Here is a 23,474-nt window from a genome sequence, read left to right on the forward strand (position 1 = left end):
AGGGTTTCAATTAATTATCATTTGTTGAAATTTTGTCGTGGATTTGCGGACATCTATCTGTTTTATGGTCCACTCCTTTGAAGTTCAGAGTAGCGATTGTATTTACAGCTATATTCTATCTCAGTTCGCGCGTAGTAACTTCAAATGTAGAATGATCGAAATAGCAATTGCAATGAATATGAATCTTGACATTCAAAAGCAGAAATTACTTCTTCTTTTTGTATTCTTCTTCTTCTTCTTCTTCACTACACAGAGTAGGCATGCAGCCCGTTTCTTCTTCACTGAGGCAATCTGTTCCTCGATCGTCCTATATCTCTCTTTCCTATTTGTTTATAATCGATTTCTGTTTACTTAACCTGTCTTTGTCCTTTCTGTTGATATGTTGTTTCCATTTTATCCATCCTCGCTCTATTTTATTCATTTATGCAGTCTACGGGGTGAACGTTAATAAAATCGACAAACTGCATGGACGGATTCCTGACTGGAAATGGAGGAAAAAAGGTCCTATGAACATGTCCTAGAAGTGCATCGTTGCCACGGTAGATGGCGCTGACAGATGAAAGTTTCTCGAACCACGTTCCGTGTATTGCATGCTTTGTTATTGACGCAACGTACTGTAAGCAGCAGAATTGTCCGGTATTAATGCCGCGAGCAAGCCGAGATGGTGTTTGCGTACGGCCAAGCAGATGGATACGGTCGAGAGGCAGCACGGCTGTACCAGAACAGACACCAACCACATCACGGACATTTCAAGCCCTCCCCCCTTTTTTTGAGTTTGTGTGATCATGGGGGGGGGGGGGTACTTTCAGACAGACGAATGTCCAGGGAGGCGGCGGACTATTTGGGAGGCGGCGGACTATGCGTGCACCAGATATGGAGGACCAGGCTCTACATGTACTGAGACGAACCCTGGTACAAGCTCCTGGCAATTGTCCCGCCAGCAGTGTGTAAGCCAAAGTGCGGTTATGTGTATCCTGCATGACAACCACTACTACTCCTATCACGAACAAGGATTGCAAGGTTTATCAGCAGCTGATTTCCCTTTAAGTGATGGATTTTGTCGATGGTTTTTGCACCAGAGCATTACAATTCTGGGATTCGGTCATTAGTCCTCTTTACCGAGAAGAAGCCTTTACCAGAATTGCCATCATCAGTCTACATAATCGTCAGCTGTGGGCTACAAACACGGCACGTGGCCAGAACAACTTTCATTCTTCTACCGTTGTAACGATGCATTACCGGACACATGCTCGCAGGAGCTTTTCCCCTTCATTTACAGCCAGGAACCCGTCTCTGCAGTTTATCGGTTTTATTGGTGTTCACCTTGTTTATTATGTTCTTCACCCACAATATTGTTTTGTACTCGTGTTTGTTCCCTGAGGGTACAGTCTGTTACTTTCCTTAAAAGTTTTATTTCTGTCGACTGTATTCTACTTTTATCTTTTTTAGTTACTGTCCAAAATTAGCTTCCACATGTTACATGCTACGAGAAAGGTAGCAACTAATTTCTAAAATTTTGGCTTCGTACCATTGTTTTTCATGTCACGCAGCCTCCTATGTATTGTGTCACATATCATTCGAAACTTATTTAATATACTGGTGACGTCAATTTCAAATTCTTAGCTACTATCACAGCCCAACAGCTGACAGTGTGACATCTGTTATTGCTTGTTCATCTAGCACTATTTAAGGACTTAGAGCAAATTTCACTTTAAAGGCCAATACTGAGGTTTTTTTTCCTTAAAATTTTAGATGACAGCTTTACATGTTTGATTTAGGAGAAGTACTGCAAAATGGAAATCATTTTCTGTCTTTTGAATAGTTACTTGGCTATAGTCAATTGCAGAGTATTTATATGTGTATGTCCTGATACTAACCAGACTCATTGTTTAACTTCCCGTTTCCACTAACAGTGTCGTCTAAGTATGTACTGAATACAGCGGGTGAAATGCACCACTCCTGTCGCACTCCTCTGTTGAACATTATTGGTCCTGTCTTCTCTTTCTGTCTACGTATTACACTTTAACGAAAAAAAGGACACCACGAAGGAGTTATGGGACGGTAATTGCTAGTTAAGTACATGTACTAACAAACAAATGATTGGGCTCTGAGCACTATGGGACTTAACATCTATGGTCATCAGTCCCCTAGAACTTAGAACTACTTAAACCTAACTAACCTAAGGACACCACACACATCCATGCCCGAGGCAGGATTCGAACCTGCGACCGTAGCAGTCGCGCGGCTCCGGACTGAGCGCCTAGAACCGCTAGAACCGCAACAAATGATTACAATTTCAGAAAAGTTGATGATTTGTTCTACAGAAAGAGCATCACAAATTAAGCTAGCCAATAACGCGTTGAAATGATAATTAAATCGACACCCTAGCTGCAAACAGGCGTTGATATACATCACTGGGGACATGCTGAAAATATGTGCCCCGACCAGGACTCGAACCCGGAATCTCCTGCTTCTTTACCGAGCGAGGTGGCGCAGTGGTTAGCACACTGGACTCGCATTCGGGAGGACGACGGTTCAATCCCGTCTCCAGCCATCCTGATTTAGGTTTTCCGTGATTTCCCTAAATCGTTTCAGGCAAATGCCGGGATGGTTCCTTTGAAAGGGCACGGCCGATTTCCTTCCCAATCCTTCCCTAACCCGAGCTTGCGCTCCGTCTCTAATGACCTCGTTGTCGACGGGACGTTAAACACTAACAACAACAACATCTCCTGCTTCTTTTTTCGTGTTTGGTCGTTGCGGACGTCACATGACATCCGTTCAAGTTCGTTTGTTGATCCTTCTATTCAGTTTTTTTATTGGAGAGGCCAACCAGCTCTCTGACCGAACACGCTGAGCTACCATGCCGGCTTTGCTGAAACGGCAGACGCTCTATCCATCTGAGCCACCGAGGCCACAGCGGATAGTGGGCCTGCAGGGACTTATCCGTTTCACGCTCCCCGTGAGACCCACATTCTCGACATGTCCACACCACTACATTCGTAGGGCGCCTAATAGATGTTTGCCCATAAGCAGGAGATCCCGGGTTCGAGGCCCGGTCGGGGGACACATTTTCAACATGTCCCTAATGATGTATATAGACACCTGTTTGCAGCTAGGGTGTCGATTTAATTATCATTTCATTCTAGAAAACCTGCATGGTCACCAATGGTATCTGTTCTTTCGGGAACAGATACTACCTTCATATACAGTTAAAATATGGCTACCCGGCCATTGACCTTCTTGTGCGAACGCACACGCTATGCCCCAACTCGTACAGGACTTGGTACATTAATTTGCCACGAGTAATGAGTGTGATGAAAAAGCATCTATTAGGCGCACTACGAATGTAGTGGTGTGGACATGTTGGGAATGTGGGTGTCACGGGGAGCGTGCAAGGGATAAGTCCCTGCAGGCGCGCTGTCGTCTGTACCCTCGGTGGTTCAGATGGACACCGACACGGTATCTCAGCGTGTTCGGTGAGAGGGTTAGCTGCCCTCTGTAATAAAAAAAAAAAAAATAAAAAAAAACTGAGTTAATCGATCAACAACGAACTTAAACGGATGTCTTACGACATCCGCCCCGAGCAGATGCAACGAACAAAAGCAAACAAAATAAGTTTTTTTTTTTAAATAAAAGATGGGTAGAGCGTGTGCCATGTAAGCAGGAGATCTCGGTTTCGAGTCCCGGTCGGGGCACACATTTTCAACATGTCCCCAATGCCCCAATGATGTATATCAACGCATGTTTGCAGCTAGGGTGTCGATATAATTATCATTTCATTCTAGAGAAGCTGCACGGTCATTAATTGTATCTGTTCTTTCGGGAACAGATACTACCTTCATATATAGTTTAAATAACACGTTGGTTCACCTTTGGGCATTATGCAAGTAGTTATTCGGCTTGGCATTGATTGATAGAGTTGTTGAATGAATTCCTGAGGGATATCGTGCCAAATTCTGTCCAAACGACGCGTCAGATCTTCAAAATCCCGAGATGCCTGAAGAGCCCTGCCCATAATGCTCCAAGCACGAAGACAAGCAGTTCAAACTCTCGCGGTGTACGAGCGGGCGTTATCTCGCTGAAATGTAAACACAGGATGGTTTGCCATGAAGGGCAACAAAACGGGGCGTGGATCGTCGACGTAGTACTGTGCTGTAGGGGTGTCGCGAATGACAACCAAATGGGTCCTGCTACGAAATGAAATGGCATCGCAGACCATCACTCCTGATGGTCGGGAGTCTGGCGGCCGACAGTCACTTTGGTATCCCACCAGTGAACGGGGTGTCTTCAGATACGCCTTAGCTGGTTCTCGGTGCTCACGTCGAAACGGGGCTCAGCACTGGAAGGAAATTCTGCGAGAGGCGTTTGAAAAGTCCGTGCAAAGTCCGACAGATGCACCGGCGCCTATCGAGGTCATGTAGTGGCATCTTTGGAAAGAACGCACACCAAGTTTCAGCCATATTGGTCTATTTCTTTCTGGTTGGGGTTCGTGTGAATCAAGGAAGTGGAGTGATTGTCAAAAAATGGACGAAGAAGAATTTCGTGTTGTGATCAAACATTACTTTATGAAAGGGAAAACTCGTCATGAGACTAAAGAGAAGCTTGAAAAACATTACGGTGACACCGCACCTTCGATTATAACAGTTTATCAGTGGTTTCAAAATTTTCACGGTGGCCATATGGGGGCAAGTGATGCTGAACGTTCTGGACGCCCTGTGGAGGTTAAGACTCCAGAAATCATTGATAAAATCAATGATATGGTGATGGATAACAGAAGAGTTAAGGTGCGTAATACTGCTAATGTTGTGGGCATCTCGAATGAACGGGTACATAATATTTTGCATAAACATTTGGACATAAGGAAGCTATCCGCAAGATGAGTTCCGCGATTGCTCACGCTTGACCAAAAACGGGTCACTGTGGATGAAACGTGGATACATTACTATACTCCTGAGACCAAACAACAATCTAAACAATGAGTTACCAAAGGAGAATCTGCACCAAAAAAGGCGAAGACCATTCCTTCGGCCGGAAAGGTTATGGCGACTGTCTTTTGGGATTCGCAAGGGATAATCCTCATCGACTATCAGGAAAAGGGTGAAACCATTACAGGTGCATATTATTCATCGTTATTGGACCGTTTGAAAACCGAGCTGCAAGAAAAACGACGGCAATTGGACCGCAAAAATGTCCTTTTCCATCACGACAATGCACCAGAACACACCTCAGTAGTTGTGGTCGCAAAATTAATGGAAATAGGATTCCAACTCATTTCACATCCTCCCTATTCTCCATACTTGGCTCCCTCGGACTACTATTTGTTCCCCAGTTTGAAGAAATGGCAGGCGGGACTAAGATTTTATTCAAACGAGGAGGTGATTGCAGCAACTAATAGCTATTTTGCAGACTTGGACAATTCCTATTGTTCGGAAGGGATCAACAAATTAGAACAGCGTTGGACGAAGTGTATAAGTCTAAAAGGAGACTATGTCGAAAAATAAAAAAGGTTTACCCCAAACACGTAAGTAGTTTTTATTTTTGCACGGACTTTTCAAACGCCCCTCGTATATGATTGGAACATTCCGAGTACTGTAGGCTGTCAGTTCTACTATTTTAAAAATGCGACACACACAGCACCAATATCATACATTTGATGAAGGCCTAAGGCCGAAACTTGCCAGTAAGGTAATTAATATGCATGGTGCATTATAGAAGTAAAACAGCCTACGTTAGTTAAAATGGTTCCATAATTTTGACAATCAATTGAGGCTGTCGACCCATACATGAAGAAAGTATTGAAGACAACTCTACTCCAGTCAAAGAGTTTCCAGGCCGAAGTAGTGCCTGGAGACGCTCCGGAGAATTGTGGGATACCAACGCGAGTGCCACCCGGTATACGGCCCGACGACGGGCGGTGATGGTCTCGAGTGCCACCTGTTTTCATAGCAGGACCCCTTTGGCTGTCCTCTGCGGCACCCTTACAGTAAAACGATACGTCGATGATATTCTGCTCTACGCTTTGTTGCCCTTCATGGAAAGCCATTCTGGGCTTACACTTTCTGAACATAATGCACACGGCGAGAGTTTGTACTGCTTGTCTTCGTTGTTGCCAAACCCTGTCTTGAACAGCAAGGTCACCGGATCTCTCCCCAATCGAGCATTACGGGCAGCGCCGTTCAGCTACCTCGGAATTTTGACGATCCAACGCGCCAATTGGACAGAATATGGCACGATATCCTTCAGGAGGATATCCAACAACTTTATCAATAAATGCCAAGCTGAATAACTGCTTGCATAAGGGCCAGAGGTGACCAGCGCATTACTGACTCGCTCAATCCGTGAACCTCTTTCTCTTGAATCAATTACCCAATTTTTTTCTAAAATTGTAATCACCTGGTTGTCTGTACATGTAAGGCACATCTCCCGATTTCAGAGTATATTTATTATAATCTCTGCGTAGTGACACAAACTATGTTTAACAATTAAACTGAATGTTATCTCTGCGTATCATTCCTGCTTTTGTTGATATCGACCTATACAGTACAGTGTTAGTACAGTCAGGTAGCTTTTGTTGGCAGCTACCAGAAAGCAATTGATTCTGGTCGACGCCATTGTATTGCTATCTACCTAGCTATTTCCGTCTATTTCGGCGAGGACAAAAGGGCAGATCAGGATTTAACACTCCGTCAATAACGAGGGCATTAGAGCTGGAGCACAAGCATGGGCTTCGGAAGGAAATACCGCAGTGCAATTTCAGAGGAACGATTCCGGCCTTCGTGTAAACGAGTTAGGGATGTCACGAAAAATGAAACTGTATTGCTGGACGGGAATTTGACGCCGTCCACCAGAATATGCGTCCAGTGTATTGCCTCAACGCCAGCTCGCTCGATAACGGCGTCGAGAGCCTTCTCAGAACGCGTATGATTATGCTATATCTACAGCTACATGGATACTCTGCAAATCACATTTAAGTGTCTGACAGAGGATTCAACAAACCACCTTCACAATTCTCTATAATTCCAACCTCGTATAGCGCGCGGGAAAAACGAACACCTATATATTTCCGCGCGAGCTCTGATTTCCCTTATTTTATTGTGATGATCGTTTCTCCCTATGTAGATCGGCGTCAACAAAATATTTTCGCATTCGAAGAGAAAGCTGATGATTGAAATTTCGTGAGAAGATTTCGCCGCAACGAAATACGGCTTTGTTTTAATGATGTCCACACAAAATCATGTATCATTTCAGATACACACTCTCTCCTATTTCGCGATAATACAAAACGTGCTGCTCTTTCTGAGCTTTTTCGGTATACTCCGTCAATTACTACGAACTGTGACCTCTCTGACACGAAATCACCAATCCAGTCACATAACATAGACGATATTCCATAAGCACGCAATTTCACTACAAGCCGCTTGTGTAGTACAGTGTCTAAAGCCTCCCGGAAAGCCAGGAATACGGCATCAGTTTGAAATTCCTTGTCTATAGCACTGAACACTTCGTGCGAGTAAAGAGCTAGTTGTGTTTCACAAGAACGATGTTTTCTAAATCCGTGTTGACTGTGAGTCAATAGACGGTTTTCTTCCAGATAATTCATAATGTTCGAACACGATATATGTCCCAAAATCCTGCTGCATATCGACGTTAATGATATGGCCCTGTAATTCATTGGAGCACTCCTACTACCTTTCTTGAAAATTAGTATGACCTGTGCGACTTTCCAGTCTTTGGCTACGGATCTTTCGTCGAGCGAATGGTTGTATATGATTAAGTATGGAGCTATTGTATCAGCATACTCTGAAAGGAACCTAACTGGAATAAAATCTGGGTCGGAAGACTTCCTTTTGTTAAATGATTTATCTTGAGTCACTAGTCCGAGAATATCTATTTCTACGTTGCTCATGTTGGCAGCTGTTCTTGGTTCGAAATCTGGAGCATTTACTTCGTCTTCGGCCGGCCGCGGTTGTAGGCGCTTCAGTCCGGAACCGCGCGACTGCTACGGTCGCAGGTTCGAATCCTGCCTCGGGCATGGATGTGTGTGATGTCATTAGGTTAGTTAGGTTTAAGTAGTTCTAAGTTCTAGGGGACTGATGACCTTAGAAGTTAAGTCACATAGTGCTCAGAGCCATTTGAACCATTTGAACTTCTTCGGTGAAGGAATTTCGGAAGACTGTGTTTAGCAACTATGCTCTGGTACCAGCGTCTTCGATAGTATCTCCATTGCTATCGCACAGAGAAGGCATTGACTGTGTCTTGCCGCTAGCATACTTCGCATACGATAACAATCTCTGAATTTTCTGCCAGATGGTTGTTCAAATGGCTCTGAGCACTATGGGACTCAACTGCTGAGGTCATTAGTCCCCTAGAACTTAGAACTAGTTAAACCTAACTAACCTAAGGACATCACAAACATCCATGCCCGAGGCAGGATTCGAACCTGCGACCGTAGTGGTCTTGCGGTTCCAGACTGCAGCGCCTTTAACCGCACGGCCACTTCGGCCGGCTTTCTGCAAGATTTCGAGACAAAGTTTCGTTGTGGAAACTATTATAAGCATCTCGCACTGAAGTCTATTCTAAATTTCAAGCTTCTGTAAAAGATCGCCAATCTCAGAGATTTTGCGTCTCTTGAAAATTTGGCATGTTTTTTGTTTTTGTTTTTTTTTGTTTCTGCAACAGTGTTCAGCCGGCCGCTGTGACCGAGCGATTCTAGGCGCTTCATTCTGGAATCGCGCGACCACTACGGTCGCCGGTTCGAATCCTGCCTCGGGCATGGATGTGTGTCATGTCCTTAGGTTAGTTAGGTTTAAGTAGTTCTAAATTCTAGGGGACTGATGACCTCAGCTGTTAATTCCCATAATGCTCAGAGCCATTTGAACCATTTGATTCACTACTCCAAGAATAACTATTTCTACATTGCTCATGTTGGCAGCTGTTCTTGGTTCGAATTCTGGAATATCTACTTCGTCTTCTTTTGTGAAAGAATTTCGGAAGACTGTGTTTAGCAACTGTGCTCTGGTACCAGCGTCTTCGATAGTATCTCCATTGTCATAGCACAGAGAAGGCATTGATTGTGTCATTCCGCTAGCACACTTCACATACGACTAGACTCTCTGGATGTTCTGCCAATTTCGAGACAAAGTCGTTTAAACTATTATAAGCATCTCGCATTGAAGTCCGCTCTAAATTTCAAGCTTCTGTAAAAGATTGCCAGTCTCGGAGGTTTTGCGTCTATTGAAAATATGGCATGTTTTTTTTCTTTGTTTCTGCAACAGTGTTCAGCCGGACGCTGTGACCGAGCGATTCTAGGCGCTTCAGTCTGGAACCGCTCGACCGCTGGTTCGAATCCTGCCTCTGGCATGGTAGTGCGCGATGTCCTTAGGTTAGTTAGGTTTAAGTAGTTCTAAGTTCTAGGCGACTGTTGACCTCAGATGTTAAGTCCCAATGTCCTCAGAGCCATTTGAACCATTTTGCAACAGTGTTCTAACCCGTTTTGTGTACCAAGGAGGATCAGCTCCGTCGTTTGTTAATTTATTTGGTATAAAACTCTCAGTTGCTGCCGATACTATTTCTTTGAATTCGAGCCACGCCACGTCTACAGTAGTAGGCGCAGTGGCTGTGATGGTGGCAGCCCTGGTGTGGGAGCTGGCTGGCGCATGCGCACACGGCGACAGCTCAGGGTACGGCAGAGCGGGCGGCCGTCTCGGGTTTCGGCCATGATTTGCGTCTGCAAACAAAGCGGGCAGCTATTAGGCTCGTTCAGGTCGTTGCGCCAGTTTGCATTTCGGCCGACTGAATGAATTGCTTTGTCTGCGGGGCACCCAGATTCCAAAAGGAGTGACTGAACAAACTAATTACAACTGTTAGTCCTCTATTTTTGCGGGCAATAAATTATCATTTTAAATTGCAAATGTTCATTTAATCCATATATCCACATCACACATAGTACAAAAATATACATTACTGGCAATTAAAACTGCTACACCAAGAAGAAATGCAGATGATAAACGGTTATACATTGAACAAATATATTATACTAGAACTGACATGTGATTACATTTTCACGCAATTTCGGTGCATAGATCACGAGAAATCAGTACCCAGAATAACCACCTCTGGCAATGATAACGGCCTTGATACGCCTGGGCATTGAGTCAAACAGAGCTTGGATGGCGTGTACAGGTACAGCTGCTGCTTCAACACGATACCACAGTTCATCAAGAGTAGTGACTGGCGTATTGTGACGAGCCAGTTGCTCGGCCACCATTGACCAGACGTTTTCAGTTGGTGAGAGATCTGGAGAATGTGCTGGCCAGGGCAGCAGTCGAACATTTTCTGTATCCAGAAAGGCCCGTACAGGACCTGCAACATGTGGTCGGGCATTATCCTGCTGAAATGTAGGGTTTCGCAGGGATCGAATGAAGGGTGGAGCCACGGGTCGTAACACATCTTAAATGTATCGTCCACTGTTCAAAGGGCCGTCAATGCGAACAAGAAGTGACCGAGACGTTTGACCAATGCCACCCCATGCCATCACGCTGGGTGATACGCCAGTATGGCGATGACGAATACACGCTTCCAATGTGCATTCTCCGCGATGTCCCCAAACACGGACGCGACCATCACGATGCTGTAAATAGAACCCGGATTCATCCGAAAAACTGACGTTTTGCCATTCGTGCACCCAGGTTCGTACACCATCGCAGGCGCTCCTGTCTGTGATGCAGCGTCAAAGGTAACGGAAGCCATGGTCTCCAAGCTGATAGTCCATGCTGCTGCATACGTCGTCGAACTGTTCGTGCAGATGGTTGTTGTCTTGCAAACGGCGTTCCGTATTACCCTTCTGAACCCACCGATTCCATATTCTGCTAACAGTCATCTCGACCAACGCAAGCAATAATGTCGCGATACGATAAACCGCAATCGCGATAAGGCTACAATCCGACCTTTATCAAAGTCGGAAACGTGATGGTACGCATTTCTCCTCCTTACACGAGGCATCACAACAACGTTTCACCAGACAACGCCGGTCAATTGCTGTTTGTGTATGAGAAATCGGTTGGAAAGTTTCCTCATGTCAGCACGTTGTAGGTGTCGCCACCGGCACCAACCTTGTGTGAATGCCCTGAAAAGCTAATCATTTGCATATCACAGCATCTTCTTCCTGTCGGTTAAATTTCACGTCTGTAGCACGTCATCTTCGTGGTGTAGCAATTTTAATTTCCAGTAGAGTATCTATGTATGTTCGATATTTCTTCCAAATTGTAAGATGGTTCACATATCGCGTACTGTCTGGAAAGAGACGCTGTGGGATGCGACCTACCTACCTATCAAAGGTAGCGGTGGGGGTTGAAAAAGCAATGTAGCCCACAAGGCGCAAATACTCAGACTTTATTCATCCAGTATTTGAGAATGAGAGTACTTAGTGACTAGCAAGAAACTTCGTGCATATTTTCAAAACTTTACCAAATTTTTTGTATATGGCAACTCCTACAAAACGATGAAAGGAAAACAGTTTATCGCTAGCTATATTTTCGTGGTTCGTGCAGTAGACTGCCACATCAGGCATCACGTTTTAATTTATTTGTTGTTCACCACTAACTCTAATCGAGACATATTTTGCAGGAAGTAGCCACATATACCACTAAATGTACTTACAAAATTATAACACTGCGTGTCTTCTACCTACATCTACATCTACATGAATACTCCGCAAATCACATTTAAGTGTCTGGCAGAGGGTTCATCGAACCACCTTCTCAATTCTCCATTATTCTAATCTCGTATAGCGCGCGAACAGAATGAACACCTATATCTTTCCGTACGAGCTCTGATTTCCCTTATTTTATCGTGGTAATCGTTCCAGGTTGGTGTCAACAAAATATTTTCGCATTAGGAGGAGAAAGTACGTGATTGGGATTTCGTGAGAAGATTCCGTCGCAACGAAAAACGCCTTTCTTTTGATGACGTCCAGCCCAAATCCTGTATCATTTCTGTGACACTCCCTCCCATATTTCGCGATAATACAAAACGTGCTGCCTTTGTTTGAACTTTTTCGATGTACTCAGTCAGTCCTATCTGGTAAGGATCCCATACCGCGCAGCAGTATTCTAAAAGAGGACGGACAAGCGTAGTGTAGGCAGTCTCCGTAGTAGGTCTCTTACATTTTCTAAGTGTCCTGCGAATAAAACGCAGTCTTTGTTTAGCCTTTTCTATGTGTTCTTTCCAATTTAATTTGTTCGTAATTGTAATACCTAGGTATTTAGTTGAACTTACAGCTTTTAGATTAGACTGATTTATCCCGTAACCGAGGTTTAATGAGTTCATTTTAGCACTCATGTGGCTCACCTCACACTTTTCGTTATTTAGGGTCAACTGCCACTTTTTGCACCACTCACATATTTTTTCTAAATCGTTTTGCAGTTTGTTTTGATCCTCTGATGACTTTATTAGTCGATAAACGACAGCGTAATCTGCAAACAACCGAAGACGGCTACTCAGATTGTCTCCCAAATCGTTTATATACAGTAGATAAGGAACAGCAAAGGGCCTATAACACTACCTTGGGGAACGCCAGAAATCACTTCTGTTTTACGCGATGACTTTTCGTCAATTACTACGAAATGTGACCTCTTTGACAGGAAATCGCAGATCCAGACACATAACTGAGACGATATTCCATAAGCACCCTATTTCACTACTAGAAGCTTGTGTGGTACAGTGTCAAAAGCCTTCTGGAAATCCAGGAATACGTATAATTAAAGAGATATGACGTCATAAATACTTGCGTGAAAGACGGCTTCATCATGCAGGACGTTTTAATTTATTTTTACTTTTTCATTTTTAGTTTTTAATTTAGTTTTACTGCTAATTCTATAAGCAACATCTTTCGCAGACAGCTTCCACATATACCACTGAATGTACCTGCAAAATTATATCATTGTACGACACATGGTTTAGGAGATACGACGTCATAATTTGAAGTGTTTGAAAACGATACTTCAGGGTGCAATTCGCTAGAAATACAAGTAGATTATGTCTACAAACATATGTGAGATACCTTAAATACACTCCTGGAAATTGAAATAAGAACACCGTGAATTCATTGTCCCAGGAAGGGGAAACTTTATTGACACATTCCTGGGGTCAGATACATCACATGATCACACTGACAGAACCACAGGCACATAGACACAGGCAACAGAGCATGCACAATGTCGGCACTAGTACAGTGTATATCCACCTTTCGCAGCAATGCAGGCTGCTATTCTCCCATGGAGACGATCGTAGACATGCTGGATGTAGTCCTGTGGAACGGCTTGCCATGCCATTTCCACCTGGCGCCTCAGTTGGACCAGCGTTCGTGCTGGACATGCAGACCGCGTGAGACGACGCTTCATCCAGTCCCAAACATGCTCAATGGGGGACAGATCCGGAGATCTTGCTGGCCAGGGTAGTTGACTTACACCTTCTACAGCACGTTGGATGGCACGGGATACATGCGGACGTGCATTGTCCTGTTGGAACAGCAAGTTCCCTTGCCGGTCTAGGAATGGTGGAACGAAGGGTTCGATGACGGTTTGGATGTACCGTGCACTATTCAGTGTCCCCTCGACGATCACCAGTGGTGTACGGCCAGTGTAGGAGATCGCTCCCCACACCATGATGCCGGGTGTTGGCCCTGTGTGCCTCGGTCGTATGCAGTCCTGATTGTGGCGCTCACCTGCACGGCGCCAAACACGCATACGACCATCATTGGCACCAAGGCAGAAGCGAGTCTCATCGCTGAAGACGACACGTCTCCATTCGTCCCTCCATTCACGCCTGTCGCGACACCACTGGAGGCGGGCTGCACGATGTTGGGGCGTGAGCGGAAGACGGCCTAACGGTGTGCGGGACCGTAGCCCACCTTCATGGAGACGGTTGCGAATGGTCCTCGCCGATACCCCAGGAGCAACAGTGTCCCTAATTTGCTGGGAAGTGGCGGTGCGGTCGCCTACGGCACTGCGTAGGATCCTACGGTCTTGACGTGCATCCGTGCGTCGCTGCGGTCCGGTCCCAGGTCGACGGGCACGTGCACCTTCCGCCGACCACTGGCGACAACATCGATGTACTGTGGAGACCTCACGCATCACGTGTTGAGCAATTCGGCGGTACGTCCACCCGGCCTCCCACATGCCCACTGTACGCCCTCGCTCAAAGTCCGTCAACTGCACATACGGTTCACGTCCACGCTGTCGCGGCATGCTACCAGTGTTAAAGACTGCGATGGAGCTCCGTATGCCACGGCAAACTGGCTGACACTGAAGGCGGCGGTGCACAAATGCTGCGCTGCTAGCGCCATTCGACGGCCAACACCGCGGTTCCTGGTGTGTCCGCTGTACCGTGCGTGTGATCATTGCTTGTACAGCCCTCTCGCAGTGTCCGGAGCAAGTATGGTGGGTCTGACACACCGGTGTCAATGTGTTCTTTTTTCCATTTCCAGGAGTGTATTTACTAAGGTACCGCGCATATATATTTGAATCCAACGCTTTATTTCGTATAACAAAAGAGATTGGATGAAGTTTCGTAGTACCGAGTAGCAGGAACAAGAAGTAAGTCCATACAGAGCTTTACATTAGTGATGGATGTTTCCTTGCTCTTGCGAACTAATATTGGTTCCCTTTCGTCCTGCTGACTGTTGGATAGGACCAATTTAACGCTAATTACGAAAACAGGTGTTCAAACTCGATACCGTAACTAGAACTGCGAAATCTGTTTTTGATATTACGAGGGTGATCGCAAAAGTAAAGACTCCTATTTTTTTATAAGTACATACACCTGTTTATTTCTACAATGGTTTACATCAGTTTACAACTTGAACATTTAGCTATTTTTCGACGTCACCATTTCTGTAAATGAATTTTTGTAGACTCTGTGGCAGTTTTTGTATGCCCATGTCATACCAGCTCGCCGCCATGCTGTTCAGAAAGTTATGAACCTCTTCTTTCACGTCGTCGTCGGAGCTGAATCGCTTTCCGGCCAAATGTTCTTTTAACCGAGGGAACAGGTGATAAGTCACTGGCGCCAAGTCAGGACTATAGGGTGAGTGGGTGATTATGTTCCACTGAAACTGTTGCAGGAGAGCAACGGTTTGCCGAGCGAAGTGTGGGCGGGTGTAGTGATGGAGAATGTGTACGCCCTTGCTCAACATTCCTCTTCTCCGGTTCTGAATTGCCCGTTTGAGTTTTTTCAGAGTCTCACAGTACCTGTCAGCGTTAATTGTGGTCCCAGTGGGCATAAAGTCGACCAACAATACCCCTTTCCGATCTCAAAAAACAGTTGTCATGACTTTACCGGCAGGCTGTGTTTGCTTGAGTTTCCGCGGCTTTGGCGAAGAAGGATGCCGACACTGGCGTGATTGTTGCTTGGTCTCGGGTGTAAAGTGGTATGCCCAGGTTTCGTCACCCGTGACAACTGAGTCCAGAAAGTTGTCCCTGTTCGGCTGCAAGGCGGTGAAGAAATGCGCGGGAAGCATCAACTCGTTGCCGCATGTGGTCCTCAGTCAGCATGCGTGGCACCCATCTTGCGCACACCTTCCGGTAGTTCAATGTTTCCGTTAAAATTCTGTGAGCGGTGCTTCGGCAAATCTCAGGAACCAACGTGCAGAGATCATCCAGAGTGATCCGCTGATCTTCACACATGCTTTGCTCAACCTTCAACACTGTCCTCTGAGAAACTGACGGTCTCCCGCTCCTTTGTTCGTCGTGAATTTCGGTCCGACCAGCTGCAGAGTCTCTACACCACTTACGAACATTTTCGACATCCATGCACGACTCACCATACACTTCCGTCATTTGGCGATGGACTGCAATCGGCGCAGTGCCCTTTGCGTTCAAAAACCGAATAACTGCGCGCAATTCGCACTTGGCGGTAACATCCAACGGGAGCTCCATCCTCAACGGCTGCCAAGCCAAGACTGAGCGCCTCAGCGAGGCGTGCGCATGTTTACACAAAGAGCATGAAGCACTCTTCATAAAAGTGTGACCAACTGCCACACGAACAGAGTTCTGTACTTATAAAAAAAAAAAAAAAAATAGGAGACCTTACTTTTGGTGGGTGTTGTGTGCTGTCCTTAGGTTAGTTAGGTTTAAGTAGTTCTAAGTTCTAGGGGACTTATGACCACAGCAGTTGAGTCCCATAGTGCTTAGAGCCATTTGAACCTTACTTTTGGTATTTTCCTCGTAATAAAGGATAGGGAGAAGCCGTGTTTTATGCTCCCCACAACAAATGCTTTTCGACTCATTTAGCTTAAATTTGTTGAGATTTTTTGTTGTTAAATATACGACATGCTCCGTTTGAAGCCACTGATCAGTTTTAGGAGTGAATTAGACGAGTGCATTTCTTTAATATGCATGGCTAAATATGCTGCTATAGTCATTGTATCCCCAGCGGCGCAGTGGGCCCAAAATAGCTGCCACTGGCAAGTTGGCCGTGCTTTCCCTACACAGAGCTTCATCAGTGACAGCCACGTGTTGGTGGTCGGTTGCAGCGAACTTCTCGCGGCTGGTGCTGTACTTCCGGTTCGAGCGGCAGATCGGGCACCACCTGATCCAGACGTTCGCGCCCAGCTCGCTGGTGGTGATGCTGTCGTGGTTCAGCTTCTGGATCGGCCTGGACGCCATCCCGGGCCGCGTCACGCTGCTCGTCACCTCCATGCTGACGCTCGTCACCATGTTCACCGGCCTCAAGTCCGACATCCCGCCCGTCGCCTACGTCAAGGTACGCCAGCGGCGCCAAACATCTGGCCGGACTCTTCAAGTGGTTCAAATGGCTCTGAGCACTATGGGCCTTAACATCTGAGGTTATCAGTCCCCTAGAACTCAGAACTACTTAAACCTAACTAACCTAAGGACATCACACACGTCCATGCCCGATGCAGGATTCGAACCTGTGACCGTAGAAGCAGTGTGGTTCAGGACTGAAGCGCATAGAACCTCTCGGCCACAACGGGCGGCTGGCCGGACTCAAAATGGCTCTGAGCACTATGGGACTTTCTGGGGAGAATTCGCCAATAATAATAATAATAATAATAATAATAATTATAATAATATGAATAGTTTTTCTTTTATTCCACAATTTAAATGCTACAATATTAATAGTTTTAAATCTTTTAAAAATTATGTAGTATTATCCATTTATGGAAAGCGTGTGGTCAAAATTATATAGACGGTAAATGATCCTAAAATGTTTTGTTTGTCATAAGGAACTAATGTTCGGAAATGTGGTTCTGTTTTTCTTTGAAACAAACAACTTATACCTTACGATAGCAACTTAAAAATATAAAAAAACGGTGAAAGCTGAACGTAATGTCTAACAAATGCAACGAATCAATAACGTTATCCAGCAAAACCGATCTGATCGGTAACGTGGCGTTCTTCTACAACACGACAACGCCCTCACATCACCAAGGAAGCCTCGAAATGCTTGGTCGTGACGTGCTGCCACACCCTCCGTATTCTCCTGACTTGTCGCCTACGGATTTCCATCTCTTCCGATCCCTGTCGAAAGCAATGCGTTGCGTATCGCTCAGTAATTACGTAGAATTAAAGGCTTGGCTGGACGATTTCGTCGAGCGGAAACCGGGTGATTTCTACAGCCGAGGCATTGAATAGTTTGTTGAACTAAATGAAACTGTAAAATTCCAAAGACCTTTCCAAATCTCAAACATCGAAAATGTACTGCATATGTGCAGACTGAAGTGACGAATGAAAGCCAGCTGAGGCATGAATGGGAATTTGGATTGATCAGGGCGGTGGGCTGGGGTAGTCCGTCCAGTTATGCACATCCACTGTGCCAGGGTGACGTAGTGGTTAGCCCGTCTGCCTAGTGAGCTGAAGATGCGGGCTAGAATCGCGGCACTGGTTCTAATTTTCATTTGTCGTTTCAGTTTGCATATATACGTCTTTGATGTTTGAGACTTGAAATTATACAGGGTGTTACAAAAGGTTCGGCCAAACTTTCAGGAAACATTCCTCACACACAAATAAAGAAAAGATGTTATGTAGACATGTGTCCGGAAACGCTTTATTTCCATGTTAGAGCTCGTTTTAGATTCGTCGGTATGTACTGTACACCGTCAGTTGGCCCAATAGAAGAAAGGTAATGTTGACTTCCGTGCTTTGTTGAAATGCGACTCATTGCTCTACAGTTCTGGCATCAAGCACATCAGTACGTAGCATCAACAGGTTAGTGTTCATTACGAACGTGGTTTTGCAGTCAGTGCAATGTTCACAAATGCGGAGTTTGCAGATGCCCATTTGATGTATGGATTAACACGGGGCAATAGCTGTGGCGCGGTACGTTTATATCGAGACAGATTTCCAGAACGAAGGTGTCCCAACAGGAAGACGTTCGAAGCAATTGATCGGCGTCTCAGGGAGCACGGAACATTCCAGCCTATGACTCGCGACTGCGGAAGACCTAGAACGACGAGGACACCTGCAATGGACGAGGCAATTCTTCGTGCAGTTGACGATAACCCTAACGTCAGCGTCAGAGAAGTTGCTGCTGTACAAGGTAACGTTGACCACGTCACTGTATGGAGAGTGCTACGGGAGAACCAGTTGTTTCCGTACCATGTACAGCGTGTGCAGGCACTATCAGCAGCTGATTGGCCTCCACGGGTACACTTCTGCGAATGGTTCATCCAACAATGTGTCAATCCTCATTTCAGTGCAAATGTTCTCTTTACGGATGAGGCTTCATTCCAACGTGATCAAATTGTAAATTTTCACAATCAACATGTGTGGGCTGACGAGAATCCGCACGCAATTGTGCAATCACGTCATCAACACAGATTTTCTGTGAACGTTTGGGCAGGCATTGTTGGTGATGTCTGGATTGGGCCCCATGTTCTTCCACCTACGCTCAATGGAGCACGTTGTCATGATTTCATACGGGATACTCTACCTGTGCTGCTAGAACATGTGCCTTTACAAGTACGACACAACATGTGGTTCATGCACGATGGAGCTCCTGCACATTTCAGTCGAAGTGTTCGTACGCTTCTCAACAACAGATTCGGTGACCGATGGATTGGTAGAGGCGGACCAATTCCATGGCCTCCACGCTCTCCTGACCCCAACCCTCTTGACTTTCGTTTATGAGGGCATTTGAAAGCTCTTGTCTACGCAACCCCGGTACCAAATGTAGAGACTCTTCGTGCTCGTATTGTGGACGGCTGTGATACAATACGCCATTCTCCAGGGCTGCATCCGCGCATCAGGGATTCCATGCGATGGACGGTGGATGCACGTATCCTCGCTAACGGAGGACATTTTGAACATTTCCTGTAACAAAATGTTTGCAGTCACGGTGGTACGTTCTGTTGCTGTGTGTTTCCATTCCATGATTAATGTGATTTGAAGAGAATTAATAAAATGAGCTCTAACATGGAAAGTAAGCGTTTCCGGACACATGTCCGCATAACATATTTTCTTTCTTTGTGTGTGAGGAATGTTTCCTGAAAGTTTGGCCGTACCTTTTTGGAACACCCTGTATAGTAAAAGAAAAATGACTAAGCAAAGTGTTCAACGATGAACCAGAAGTGGTGTTATGTGACGTCTGGTCAGACCAAATGAGGAGAACAACGAAGAAAAAATGGAAATACAATTCTAAAATACATAAAAAAGTGAGCAGGAGACCCAGGATTAAATCCCAGCCTTGGTACAAATTTTTATTTGTCGCTTCAGTCTGCATATGTACATCTTTGAGACTTCAAAAGGTCTTTGGAATCATTTAGTTTCATTTTGATTAAAGCACCTATGCCTGGGTTTCAGGCAGTATTCCCCGTTTCGTTCGATACTGAGGTGCTATTCCAATACAGATGGAGAGTTTATGCAATGCTGTTCGAGTTTAGGTGTAATACCAAGTAGGCTGAAACGTGAATTGGAATTTTTACTGAGGAACGAAGCGTGCTAGGGCAGTCGATACAGCGGTGCGAAGCCACTGTGGCAGGGTGCTCTAGTGGCCAGCGCATCTGCCTAATGAGCAGGAGATCTGGGTTTGAATCCCGGACTTGGTACAAATTTTCACTCGATGCTTCAGTCTACACTCCTGGAAATGGAAAAAAGAACACATTGACACCGGTGTGTCAGACCCACCATACTTGCTCCGGACACTGCGAGAGGGCTGTACAAGCAATGATCACACGCACGGCACAGCGGACACACCAGGAACCGCGGTGTTGGCCGTCGAATGGCGCTAGCTGCGCAGCATTTGTGCACCGCCGCCGTCAGTGTCAGCCAGTTTGCCGTGGCATACGGAGCTCCATCGCAGTCTTTAACACTGGTAGCATGCCGCGACAGCGTGGACGTGAACCGTATGTGCAGTTGACGGACTTTGAGCGAGGGCGTATAGTGGGCATGCGGGAGGCCGGGTGGACGTACCGCCGAATTGCTCAACACGTGGGGCGTGAGGTCTCCACAGTACATCGATGTTGTCGCCAGTGGTCGGCGGAAGGTGCACGTGCCCGTCGACCTGGGACCGGACCGCAGCGACGCACGGATGCACGCCAAGACCGTAGGATCCTACGCAGTGCCGTAGGGGACCGCACCGCCACTTCCCAGCAAATTAGGGACACTGTTGCTCCTGGGGTATCGGCGAGGACCATTCGCAACCGTCTCCATGAAGGTGGGCTACGGTCCCGCACACCGTTAGGCCGTCTTCCGCTCACGCCCCAACATCGTGCAGCCCGCCTCCAGTGGTGTCGCGACAGGCGTGAATGGAGGGACGAATGGAGACGTGTCGTCTTCAGCGATGAGAGTCGCTTCTGCCTTGGTGCCAATGATGGTCGTATGCGTGTTTGGCGCCGTGCAGGTGAGCGCCACAATCAGGACTGCATACGACCGAGGCACACAGGGCCAACACCCGGCATCATGGTGTGGGGAGCGATCTCCTACACTGGCCGTACACCACTGGTGATCGACGAGGGGACACTGAATAGTGCACGGTACATCCAAACCGTCATCGAACCCATCGTTCTACCATTCCTATACCGGCAAGGGAACTTGCTGTTCCAACAGGACAATGCACGTCCGCATGTATCCCGCGCCACCCAACGTGCTCTAGAAGGTGTAAGTCAACTACCCTGGCCAGCAAGATCTCCGGATCTGTCCCCCATTGAGCATGTTTGGGACTGGATGAAGCGTCGTCTCACGCGGTCTGCACGTCCAGCACGAACGCTGGTCCAACTGAGGCGCCAGGTGGAAATGGCATGGCAAGCCGTTCCACAGGACTACATCCAGCATCTCTACGATCGTCTCCATGGGAGAATAGCAGCCTGCATTGCTGCGAAAGGTGGATATACACTGTACTAGTGCCGACATTGTGCATGCTCTGTTGCCTGTGTCTATGTGCCTGTGGTTCTGTCAGTGTGATCATGTGATGTATCTGACCCCAGGAATGTGTCAATAAAGTTTCCCCTTCCTGGGACAATGAATTCACGGTGTTCTTATTTCAATTTCCAGGAGTGTATTATTCTCTTCGTCAATCGATTTTCTGATAGTCGGCTGAGATGACCAAAGAAAAACATTCACCTTTTCCTAATATCAGTTTCGATGTTTGAAGAGTTTTCTGTTGTTATAATTGATTGTAGCCTATAACTGTCTTGGGTATGTTTCCCTTGTAGAATTTTGGCCGTCCGGAGTGGCCGTGTGGTACTAGGCGCTACAGTCTGGAACCGAGCGACCGCTACGGTCGCAGGTTCGAATCCTGCCTCGGCCATGGATGTGTGTGATGTCCTTAGGTTAGTTAGGTTAATTAGTTCTAAGTTCTAGGCGACTGATGACCTCAGAAGTTAAGTCGCATAGTGCTCAGGGCCATTTGAATTTTGTAGAATTTTCCTGATGATCTTCGTCTATTCTTTTTTGATATCTTCAAGTTGTTGTTTTCTCTGAAGGGTTAGTGTTTCACTTGCATAGAAGATTGCTGGTTTTATGACAGTATTGTAGTGTCGAATTTTTACCGTTCTTGACATTGATTTTTTGTTGTAGTGGTTTTGCGTTAAACCTAATCCTTTTCTAATTTTTTTGGAGGCGATGATGCTGTAAGGTGTTTTCAGTGCCTGTCGATTCGATGAATTCTCCAAGGCATATAAAGTATGGGACCGTGTTAATTTTACCATATTTTGTATTCTAGCTCGCAATTTCTGCTTTTGAACAAAAGAATTCAGGAAAACATTTATAAGTAGCTGAAAATCGTTAATGAAATTGTGCTACGTCGTTGTATTAACATACGCGGCTGGCTGCATCCTAGTGTACCGGAAATAATTTAAAATTCTGTCCACATGTGCTTGATCATTTTACGTCTCTTGATTAAGGAAGTCAGTTTTATTCGAATATGTGAGCCCCGTGCCCAGCTTTAGGCGAATTTAGAGAATGTTGCAGCAATGGCGACCAACTACTAACGTAACTGAAAACGGCAATAACTCAGAGGAAAGATGCTTTACACGCATATGAAAATGAAATAAAATTCATTATTTTACTTTAACGAACAGTCATTATACTCTGAGATAACAAACAGAATTTATCACACCACAGACCTTTCTATCCGTGTAACAAAATGTGAGCGTATAAGTTTGTGCCCAATTCTTCCAAGGACTCTTATGGAAGAAGTTTTTATCGTATCCCGGTCCTTACACAAATAAATGTTAACACTGAACATTGTATTTTCTTTGATTTTGTTTAATCGCAGATTCGTCTATTACCTTAGTTTATTGGATTTTGTGCTTTTGTTGCTTCGTGTCTTCTTAGACGCAAGAAAATGTTTATTTAGTACTTTCAGCATTTACAGGCGACAATACAAAAGGAGACGAAGTGAAATGGCGGCTGGACCACGCAACCACTCATCGATCTCCACGAATCCGTTTAATCATAAGTTGATTTAATTAGTTCCCAAATCAGCAAATGGCCATTAAGGGATGAGTTAATGTTGAAGAGACCGCGCAGTCTCAGGCAGACGCCTCTTATGGTATCTGAAATCCATGATTAGTTCGGCTCGATGTCCAGCAGGTTTGTGCCATGTTGTCCCCAGAGGTAGCTGCTCTGTATCCTATTACACTGGTACGTAACTCCTGGCGTTTTTCTCTTGCATTGGTATTCCGGATGCTGTGTATCTATTTATGGATTGTCATTTTTTATTTGTAGTTTACTTTTGCTATGTGAGTTTACATATTGTCATTTTTGGAGGTAGTGAGTGGAGTTGTGGACGCTAGAAAATAGAGTGCCAAGTGGACGTATTCTCCTGTTTGAGTTCATTAGAGGGGTGCCAGCAAGGGAGGGAGCCAGAAACATTTGCACCGTGTATGGGGATAATGCCATTGTACAGAGCACTGCAAGAAAATATTTTCTCCTTTTAAGGAGGGTCGTTTTGACATTAGTGACTCTCCACGTTCAGGAAGACCTTCCGGGTTTGATGAAGATCAGAAACGCATT

The 23,474-nt window shown here is 45.7% G+C and overlaps 1 protein-coding gene across 3 annotated transcripts in view; it reads left to right on the top strand.

Annotated features, from left to right (window-relative positions):
* LOC126094631 (glycine receptor subunit alpha-3) overlaps positions 1 to 23,474 on the top strand; it is a 611,226-nt gene that overhangs the window by 490,868 nt on the left and 96,884 nt on the right. For all 3 annotated transcript variants that reach the window (XM_049909117.1, XM_049909118.1, XM_049909115.1), the window contains exon 8: positions 16,532 to 16,761. In XM_049909117.1, coding sequence (XP_049765074.1) covers positions 16,532 to 16,761 — 230 coding nt within the window. The remainder of the gene's footprint in view (positions 1 to 16,531; positions 16,762 to 23,474) is intronic.

The sequence above is a fragment of the Schistocerca cancellata genome, chromosome 8, assembly GCF_023864275.1.
Source record: "Schistocerca cancellata isolate TAMUIC-IGC-003103 chromosome 8, iqSchCanc2.1, whole genome shotgun sequence".
Taxonomy (NCBI): Eukaryota; Metazoa; Arthropoda; class Insecta; order Orthoptera; family Acrididae; genus Schistocerca; species Schistocerca cancellata.